We start from the raw sequence: 10,105 nt of genomic DNA on the forward strand, positions 1-10,105 counted from the left end.
GATCAACATGAGATTATCGTGGTTAACAGTAGAGGAAGGGTTTCTTGTTTTACAACTGAAGATGTGGTGATTTGACATACACAATTGGAAATTCTGAATTCAGGGTGATTACTGGTTCCACAGTGATTGAAAACCACAATCCTAATGAGCATCTCTCTAAACAGGATTGGTTAGGGGTCTGGGTGGCATCAAGATGATATGTGCCTGCCCAAAAATGCAGTGTGGGAGGCTGCCCTGTTGCTCTTTATCTTTAAAGTGTGTGACACAGGAGTTTTCTGGTCTGAAACCTTTCTGAGAACCTCGCCTGAATCTGTCCTTCATGCCATCTGATGTAATCCAGGTACATAATTGCAAAAGTTCATGGAGAGGTTTATTGACAAAGCCCATGGACCAAATGTAACTGAAAGGAGTTTCTCCCTTGAGTCTTTGTATCCATGGACTTGGAGGAAACTCTGGCACCTGGGGTGAAGAGATGAATCACAAACATGTTTTCTTTCCTGTATTTTTCACTAGAGCAGAAGACCTGAGCTGCAAAGATTTCCCATGGATGAATGGACAGCTGGTGGAAAAAGTCTGATGGAGCAGTATTAAAGTGGCTTGACTCAAGGAAACACACACACACACACACACGCTATATGTGCATGACCCTGCGCGTTCCACTGTGGTTGTGTCCTAGGGTTTTTCACAGACTTTGAAGATGTTTCCTTTGACTTTTCTGTTGCTCTTTCTGCAGCTGTATCTCCTTGTGATTTGTCAGGATGGTCCCAAGTGCTATTCCCAGATGGAACGGAGTTTTTACAAGGATGGAGATATTGAGATTGCTGCCTTTTTCCCCATTTACATATACCTCGTTGACAGAATCATGAATATTTTCCAAAGAGATCTCACATTCAAAGGGTAAGTTCTCTTTGCCATAATCATTTTCTCTTGATTTACATAATAGCTACTTGTTATTGGGTCTGCAGATGGATAGACATATGTGGTTTCCTACTCTTTCCATTCTCTGTCTCTTCTAAAAAGTGCTCATAATTAATTTGAGGCATGAGGTGATATTTTCTTTCCTGTGTTCGTGCACGGTTCAGGGAAAGGTTTTCTAATCATAGGAGGAAGGAGAGTCTGGTTGGGATCTTCCTGTCCTTCCCTGTCCCCGTTCATCAGCTCAGGGGGCTATTGTGTCTCAGTAGCAGATTCTTACCAAACCCATGCACTGTAATGAACGAACTGATTACATGAGCTCTTCCACATGTGCTCACAAACTTTTCTGGTACGTGCTAGATTTGGGTCATGAGAACACTTCATTTTTTCTACATTGTAAAGAAGAAAAGATATTCAAGAGAGTAAGTTTTCACTACTTAAAAGCAATCTCAGCTCAACACCTTTGCACAAATATAATAATAATAATTATATTTTAATGATGATCATAGGAAATTTAATGTTTGGAATCTACAACACTCATGATGTGACCCTGATTCTTTCCATTTCTGGGAAATATAAATTTCAGAAGGGGGATTATTCTGCTTCTGCCCCTCTTTAAGATACATTTTTATAGCTAAATATAAATGTTTTCTAGATAGATAGATAGATAGATAGATAGATAGATAGATAGATTCAAGTCCACCCAGGGAGTGTTTCCGGCTTCTCTAAAATGCTCCTCCCTTTTCACTGTTTCCTTTCTTTCAAGCTCTGAATCTGATTTCATTTTCCTGGCTTGGGATGGTGGTTGATCGGTACATTTGATGGGGAAGAGATTTTTCTCAATAAACTCCAGAATTCCATCTACAATTCTCCATGCTTTGATGTCATCCAAATTTCTGATCACACAGCCTTCAGCTGAGTTATTCTCTTTTCCCATTGTATTCTGCAGCCTTATGATCATATGACTCTTATTTCAAGAAGCATTTAATGATGTGACATTATGGTGTAAAAGCAGATCTTATTTTTTAGAATCTTTTAGGCTGGGTGGTCAGGAGAAAGATACTAGCAGCTTTGGTTCTGGTGAGGACAACTGTCCTGCAAATGCGATGCTCTTGACACTCTGTCCTAATCAAATATACATATAAGGATTAGAACATTTGAATTTTTGACCATGAACAATCCATCTGTCAGAGTAATCACAGTAGAATTGATGATAATCTGGATTGCAGGCTTTTCCCTTAAAGATCCTTGTGCCTTTCATGCAGGTTTCAGTCCAAAAACTACCAATATGTTCTGGCCTTGGTTTTTGCTATTGAGGAGATCAACAAAAACCCCCATCTTTTACCCAATGTGACGTTGGGATTTGATCTCTATAATGTCATGCACAGTGACATGATGGTGATGAAGAATCCCTTCATCTGGTTTGCGGGACTGGAAAAGGACATTCCCAATTACATGTGTAGGAAACAGAGCAAGTCTGTAGCCATAATATCAGGAACAAGCATTGCTGTCCAAATGGGGACACTGCTGGAACTCTACAAAATTCCACAGGTGAGTGTGTAAGGGAAAGAGAGGGAAAAAGCACATCACCTTAGGTGCCTTACTTAGATCAAAAGTTTAAGTAACAGAGACCTTATATATTTCACACAGTGTATATTCTAAGGAGAAGGTTGCAAGATTTGGTGGAGTAGCCACATTTGTTCTGAAGTGATGTGGGTGAGGGATATGAGAAATGTTTTCCTCAACCTGTGAGTCTAATGACTCATGAACTAGGAAGTTTATATGTAGTAGGAGATGAGAAAAATGAAATATTCTAAAATCTTCTGATACATCCATCATTTGCTTAATTTCTTCAGGAATAAGATTGTTCACTACAGCAATAACCTTACACAGATTTCTCGCATTTTCCCATAGCTGACTCTTGGGTCTTTTGAACCGCTTCTGAGTGACAGTGGTCAGTTTCCTTCTGTCTATCAGATGGCACCCAAAGACACTTCTCTGGCCCTTGGCATGGTCTCTTTGATGCTTCATTTCAGCTGGACCTGGGTGGGTTTGGCCGTCTCAGACCTCCCAAAAGGTATTCAGTTTATGTCCGATTTGAAAGTCGAGATGCAGAAGAATGGCATCTGTGTGGACTTTGTGGAATTGATCCCAGCCACTGAGGAGTCTCGTATTTCACTCCAGAATAGGTTTCATATCCAGATCCTAAAATCATCAGCAAATGTGGTGATTCTTTTCTGTGACACTGATTCACTCATAGGTGTCAGCTTCCCAACATGGGAACGTTTAATGACATGGAAAGTCTGGGTCACCACCTCACAATGGGATTTTGCCAGTGGTGAGAAACACATCCTGCTCCACTCATTCCATGGGACTCTCATTTTTTCACACCACCGTAGTGAGATCTCTGGTTTCAGAAACTTTCTTCGGACAGCTAACCCTTCCAAATACCCAGAAGACATTTACCTCTCTACATTCTGGTTATTGGCTTTTGGTTGCAAAGTTTCTGGGGCGTCCTGTAAAACCTTGCAGAATTGTCCACTGAATGCCTCCTTGGAATCATTGCCTCCACATCGTTTTGATATGACCATGAGTGATGGGAGTTACAACATATACAATGCTGTGTATGCTGTGGCCCACAGCGTACATGAGATGCTTCTACAAGAGTTAGAAATGCAGCCAGTGAACAATGGGGCAAGGGTGGCATTTTCTCCCTGGCAGGTAATTTGGTTTCCTTTACATGACATGTATTATTGGAATGATCCCCTTAAAAGCTTCTGTGGGTTTTCAAACCAGTAACTTGGGGTCCTTTCTTCAATCACAATATATAAATGAGCCTTTGCTTATAATTTGTGATTAGAAACAGGGTTCCATTTTCAAGTGGGAAGGTAACTTGGATAAGCATCAGTGCTATGTCTTAAAAATTACTCTCCCATCCTGTCAATTTAATTATGACTTGTGAATACCTAGACTGTGTCATTCCATTTTCAATCTCAGCAGTAAAAAATTATTACTTTTTAGTGTCAAATGTTACTGAATATGTTCATCCACAATGTACATAAGACATCTCATTAAATTGCATACTTTTTTATTCTGGTAACTGCATTACAGATAGTTGTCCTAGGGACGCTGAGAAAATAAGTGAGTGTTGGTAGCGTGGACTCCACCGTTTGAAATGTTCGTAATTTCACAGTTAGATATTTTTGATTGCCCTTATTTTTTGTTGAAAGTGAGTGAAATCACACTTATTTTGATGTAGTCTTCATCAGGTTTTTAGCTTTAATATGTTGGGTGGATATAAAAAGTTCCCTTTGTTTATTTGTGATTACAGACAAAAGGTTTTCTCTAACCTGGGTTTCATGTGTTATCACTTGGGCAGTCTTCATGCGAATATGATGCATTTTTTCAGTTGCACCCATTTCTCAAGAACCTCCAACTTACCAATCCTGCGGGTGACCTCGTGAATTTGAATCACATGAGGAATTTGGAAGCTGAATATGACATTCTCAACTTTCTGAATTTTCCATATGGTGTTGGACATAAGGTTACAGTAGGAAAGTTTTCCCCGTATGTTCCACAGAGCCAACAGTTGTCTCTCTCTGAGAATTTGATAGAGTGGGCCACAGGAATTACAGAGGTAAGTTGTGTCTGATCATAGGATTCAGAGTACACATTGTTACTCCCCAATTCATATGGGGATTTGTGCAACTTGGCTTATTAAAACATACTTAGAGACATTAAACCACACCCCTCCCAATCTAAATACTTTGTTATGTTTTTATTGTCTGAGGATGGACAGTACACATACTTGTTACTCCACATGTGTTGAATCTATTTATTTAGGAAATAAACTTGCATGCCATTATTGTGTCAGAAATAGGTGTTTACAGTTTAAGTGAATAGGTTGTGCAGGACTTGAAAACCCTCTACTTGGAACATAAGCAATAGTCCCAGCTCTGACCAATACTCATCTGATTTTTCTCAGACTCCACGTTCGGTATGCAGTGAGAGTTGCAGCCCTGGATTCAGGAAAACCCCTCTGGAGGGAAAGCCTACCTGTTGTTTTGATTGCACACCTTGTTCTGAAAATGAGATTTCCAATCAGACAGGTAAGTCAGTGCCAGCCTCATGGAGAAATTAACACCTGTTTCTTAGAATTTTCCTATTCTCCATGAAAAGAAAAAGATGTGGATTATGACTTATGAGAAGATTCTTTTCACCTTCTGGTGGAAGTTAAACCTTAAATTCAGTAATAATCCTTAAAAGGATAAAACTTGGCACACTATACTTTACTACATGTAGTATTTGCAAAATCATTTAGGTAAATTCATCTCTGTGTTCCTTGTGCATGTTTAGATAAAATGCTTTCACCAAATTCAAGTATAGCATGCTTGGAGTGAGAAAGCACAACTCTCATCAAACTGTGTATAAGATGAAAACCTGTATTAGAAATTATACAGTATATCATGCTGAGGATAATACTCATCAGATATCATAAACAGGACTAATCTTAGCCTTTGAAAAATCATTGCCTATCAAAATATAAATCTTCAGGAACATTCATATGCTTACACACATACACTCATGAGTAAAATTTATGTCAAAATAATACAGGCTGACATCCATGGTAAAAAGTATGCATAGCAAGGTAGGTCAATGACATCAAATTCAACACAAGCCCTTGAAGATAGCATGTGGATATTATAAGGAAACTGAAGTAAATAAAAATTGGAAGAGCTTATAGTTGGTGCTCATTAAACAAGCAAAATTTATGAACCTCAGCAAGTTGGAACAGTACTAAAAACAAGATTACAATGTCTGTGTGTTACAGAAATAGAGCTTAAGAGATCTCTACACAGATATAAAAATACTAATATTAGAACTTTTTAATCATTTAATGGTGATAGATAGAAGAATATAGAAGAAATTCAGAAATTTCCAAATAGAAATATTATGAAATACATTGAGAATTTTTGAAAAATCCAAATATCTTCATGATTATTAAAATAATTCTCAGTACTTTTATTGTGCTAGACACTTTCACATAGGAAAGGAACTCTTTTCTCAACTCCTGTACAGAACAGGAAAAATGGAAAAATTCTGTTTTTCTACAGGAACATCTTAACTCGTTTGGTCAAATACTGCCAGATATTTCAGTAAAATGAAATTGTAAGACACTGTTGTTGAAATAAATTCACACATTTGAAATTTGAAACAACGTAAATCCTACAGTATTTTTAAATAGGTTACATCATGCCCAATGCCTTGCATACAATGTAATTCAGTTTATAGTCCCTGAAAAGATAGTAATAAGAATAGCATAACTGAAGAAAAACATTTAATAGATCTAAGTGATCTAAGAATTATAAAAAAAAAACAACAACAAAACAACTCAAAAATGCCAAAAAGAAGAATCAGTTTTCAATCCTAAAGTGTGTTTCAGAATGCTAAAATCATGGAAGTTATGGCTGAAGATTGGATACAAAGTTGAAGAAAGAATGCAACTTCTGCAGGAAATTACCCAGGATGGTCTGCTTTGTGCATATAATAGAAATGAAAGCTATGCAACTTATTATAAAGGAAGATACAAAAGTGGCACCATTTTCAACTGATCTTGGGATGGTGTAATACAATCAAAAATCAGTAATTGAGTTAAGTAGTGCTGGAATACTAGATTAAATACAAAAAAACAGTTATTTTTGCTTCCAAATTCTGCAAAACAAAGCTCTGAAAGATGAGCGCATGTAATGTCTCAAAAGTATGAACTATCCAAAGATAAGACCACCTAAATTTTGGAAGACATCTTCAAGTTGTGGTATCTGACATCGACGGAGCAATGTATAGAAAAAGAAGGGGATACTGACAGAGATAGATAGAAAATTCATGTTCAAGGATAAAAAGGCAGCAAAGTGGAAATATGCCAGTAGGGTTCAAGGTGATCTCCAGACTGACTTTGATTACAGGCAGCATCCCAGTGTGTTCCTTGATGGAAATCTGCTCAAGAATGGCATCTTATCCAGAAGGTATCAAGTGTACAGCTCTTCTGTGTTTCTCTAGAGCTTGATCATCTGCTTTCTAATGCTGATCTCTCAATCAGTGCTTGCCCATAGAATGACTACCCAGATCGTACCTTAGAGAGATGTGGTTTAGTGAGATCATTGGGTGCTTTCTGTGCACCCAAAATTCACAAAGTAAATATCCCAGTGCACGATATTAAGAGTGGCAACCTGGGGCCAGTACTGTGGCTAGGAGTTGAAGCCTCTGGCTGGAATGCCAGCATCCCAGTTGGGCTGCAGTTCCAGTCTCAGCTGCTTCACTTCCATTGCAGCTCTCTGCTGATGCTTGAGAAAGCAGCAGAAGACAGCCCAAGTTTCTGAGCCTACACCCATGTAGGAGACCAGGAAGAAGCTCCCATTTATTGCCTTAAGACAGCCTAGTTCCAGCTATTGCCATCATTTGGGGTGTGAATCACTGGTGGAAGATTTCTTCCTTTCTCTTTTTCCCTCTTTCTCTTTCCCCTTCTCTTTTCTCCCTGTCCTCCTGTCCTTCTCTCTCTCCCTCTCACTCTCCCTCTCCCTCTCCCTCTCCCTCTCCCTCTCCCTCTCCCTCCCTAGTACTTCTCCTCCTCCTTTTGAAACTCTGCCTTTCCATTAAATTATAAATAAATAATTAAATGAACACTCATTAGAAATAAAACTGGGATCCTCTGGTCATTGAGAGGGCCATGAGAATCCAGAGGGAATAACACCATTAAAACAAGGGCTTACTGCAGGCATGGAAAGCCAAGACTCTGGCAAAAAAATAGCCTACATGGAGGATCTCCATGAGACCTCAATGGAAAGAAATGGTCATCAAACAGTATATTCTTATCAGAAAGGAGGATAGAATATCCAACTGCTTATGGCAGTGTCCAAATACTGATGGAGTCTATGGTTACAGCAGGCTTCCATAGCCTTGGCAGCCCATGGCAAGAGCCTCAGATGATCACTGATGTCATACAAATGAGTGTTAATTGTTAAAGGAATAACAGAATTCACCGTGCACTTACTCCCCATGTAGGAACTCCATCCATAATGAGTTGTACTATGAGAATTGACTGCAACATTTTTCCCAAACTGTATTCTGTATGTAGTTTGTCTGCATGGATACAAACTGTTCAAATCTATGCTTAATATGGAGTTGGACCTCTATATTTAAAATCAAACTAAAAAATGAACCATAATAAAGAAGGAGATGGGAGAGGGGGAGGGAGGTGGGATGAGAGTTAAGATGGGAAGGTGGGTTTAGGAGAAAGAACCACTATATTCCCAAAATTCTATCTATGAAAAAATGCATTTGTTAAATAAAAACTTTAAAAAGTTGAATGTATGAAAGAATGTGTTCATTAAGAAAACTTAAGAAAACAAGGACTGCTGCTTGCTCCTGTTCAAAGTGAGGATGCAGCAAGCATGTGCCATGTATAAAGGTCAGAGTAGTCTTTACCACACATAGAAACCCCTGGCATCTTGACCATCACTTCCCAATCTGAAGGAACCATGAAGAATGAATTTGTGGTGTTAAAATGAAACAGGCAAAAAGGTAGGTTTTTAAAGTACCATGAGTAGGTTCAGAGAGTAGCCCTTAGGACTTTGTTAGTACAAAAAGAGCATGTACTCATGAGCATGTAAGGTACTTTGGGAGATGAAGTAATAACTTGCTAACATGAGGACGATGGGCATGAATAATGGCCAATAATTTGTAGATGTCATATTATATGCCATTTCAACATCAAATAAGGACTACTGGCCTAAAATAGCTAAGTTGGGTCCTTGTGAATCAGGAACTTGGGATGATGTTATCGTATGTTTCTCACTAGATATGGACCAGTGTGTGAAGTGTCCAGATCTTCAGTATGCCAACACAGAGCGAGACCAGTGCTTCCACAAAAAAGTGACCTTTCTGTCTTTTGAAGATCCCCTGGGGATGACCCTGGTCTGCACAGCTCTGTGCTTCTCTGTCCTCACCACTGTTGTTCTTGGGGTCTTTGTGAAGCACCAAGACACTCCCATAGTCAAGGCAAACAATCGTTGTCTCAGCTACATCCTGCTGATTGCCCTCATCTTCTGCTTCCTCTGCTCCTTACTGTTCATTGGTCATCCCAACACAACCACCTGTGTCCTCCAGCAGACCACGTTTGGAGTGGCGTTCACCGTGGCTGTTTCCACTGTCCTGGCCAAAACTATCACTGTGGTTCTGGCCTTCAAGGTCACTGCCCCAGGGAGAAGAATGAGACACTGGCTGATATCAGGGGCACCTAACTCCATTATTCCCATCTGCTCCCTGATCCAACTGGCTCTCTGTGCCATCTGGCTTGGAACTTCTCCTCCCTTTGTTGACACAGATGCACACTCTGAGCATGGACACATCATCCTGGTGTGCAACAAGGGCTCAGTCACTGCCTTCTACTGTGTCCTGGGCTACCTGGGTTCCTTGGCCCTGGCCAGCTTCACTGTGGCTTTCCTAGCCAGGAATCTGCCTGACACCTTCAATGAAGCCAAGTTCCTGACCTTCAGCATGCTGGTGTTCTGCAGTGTCTGGGTGACCTTCCTGCCTGTCTACCACAGCACCAAGGGGAAGGTCATGGTGGCTGTGGAGGTCTTCTCCATCTTGGCCTCCAGTGCAGGGCTCCTGGGCTGCATCTTTGTTCCCAAGTGCTACATTATTCTCTTAAGACCTGAGCAGAATGCTTTGAAAGGATTAAGGGATAGAATAATTTCCAAGGAATCACATGTTCTCAAGAGTAGCTCTTAGCCGGCGCAGTGGCTCAATAGGCGATTCCTCCACCTTGTGGCACTGGCACACCATGTTCTAGTCCTGGTCGGGGAGCTGGATTCTGTCCCAGTTGCCCCTATTCCAGGCCAGCTCGCTGCTGTAGCCCGGGAGTGCAGTGGAGGATGGCCCAAGTGCTTGGGCCCTGAACCCCATGGGAGACCAGGAGCAGCACCTGGCTCCTGCCTTCAGATCAGCGTGGTGTGCTGGCCACAGCGCGCCAGCCACAGTGATCATTGGAGGGTGAACCAATGGCAAAACCAAGACCTTTCTCTCTGTCTCTCTCTCTCACTGTCCACTCTGCCTGTCAAAAATTTAAAAATAAACAAACAAATAAATAAATAAAAGAGTAGCAGCTCTTAGGCTCTCTCAGTTTTCAATG

The 10,105-nt window shown here is 40.4% G+C and overlaps 1 protein-coding gene across 1 annotated transcript; it reads left to right on the top strand.

The window, feature by feature from the left end:
* The first annotated feature begins 781 nt into the window (after nt 1-781).
* Nucleotides 782-9,705, top strand: LOC133749996 (vomeronasal type-2 receptor 116-like). Its single transcript, XM_062179369.1, has 6 exons — nt 782-897; nt 2,181-2,466; nt 2,830-3,636; nt 4,325-4,552; nt 4,901-5,024; nt 8,771-9,705. Exons 1-6 carry the CDS (start codon nt 782-784, stop codon nt 9,703-9,705), a joined length of 2,496 nt encoding a protein of 831 aa, XP_062035353.1.
* Nucleotides 9,706-10,105: the final 400 nt, after the last annotated feature.

The sequence above is a fragment of the Lepus europaeus genome, chromosome 20 (assembly GCF_033115175.1).
Source record: "Lepus europaeus isolate LE1 chromosome 20, mLepTim1.pri, whole genome shotgun sequence".
In the NCBI taxonomy this organism is placed as follows: Eukaryota; Metazoa; Chordata; class Mammalia; order Lagomorpha; family Leporidae; genus Lepus; species Lepus europaeus.

Coding starts and splice junctions, on each gene's coding strand:
- LOC133749996 (XM_062179369.1), top strand. CDS start 782: ATGGAACGGAGTTTTTACAAGGATGGAGATATTGAGATTGCTGCCTTT. Junction 4,553..4,900: donor GGGCCACAGGAATTACAGAG/GTAAGTTGTGTC, acceptor GATTTTTCTCAG/ACTCCACGTTCGGTATGCAG. Junction 5,025..8,770: donor TGAGATTTCCAATCAGACAG/GTAAGTCAGTGC, acceptor GTTTCTCACTAG/ATATGGACCAGTGTGTGAAG.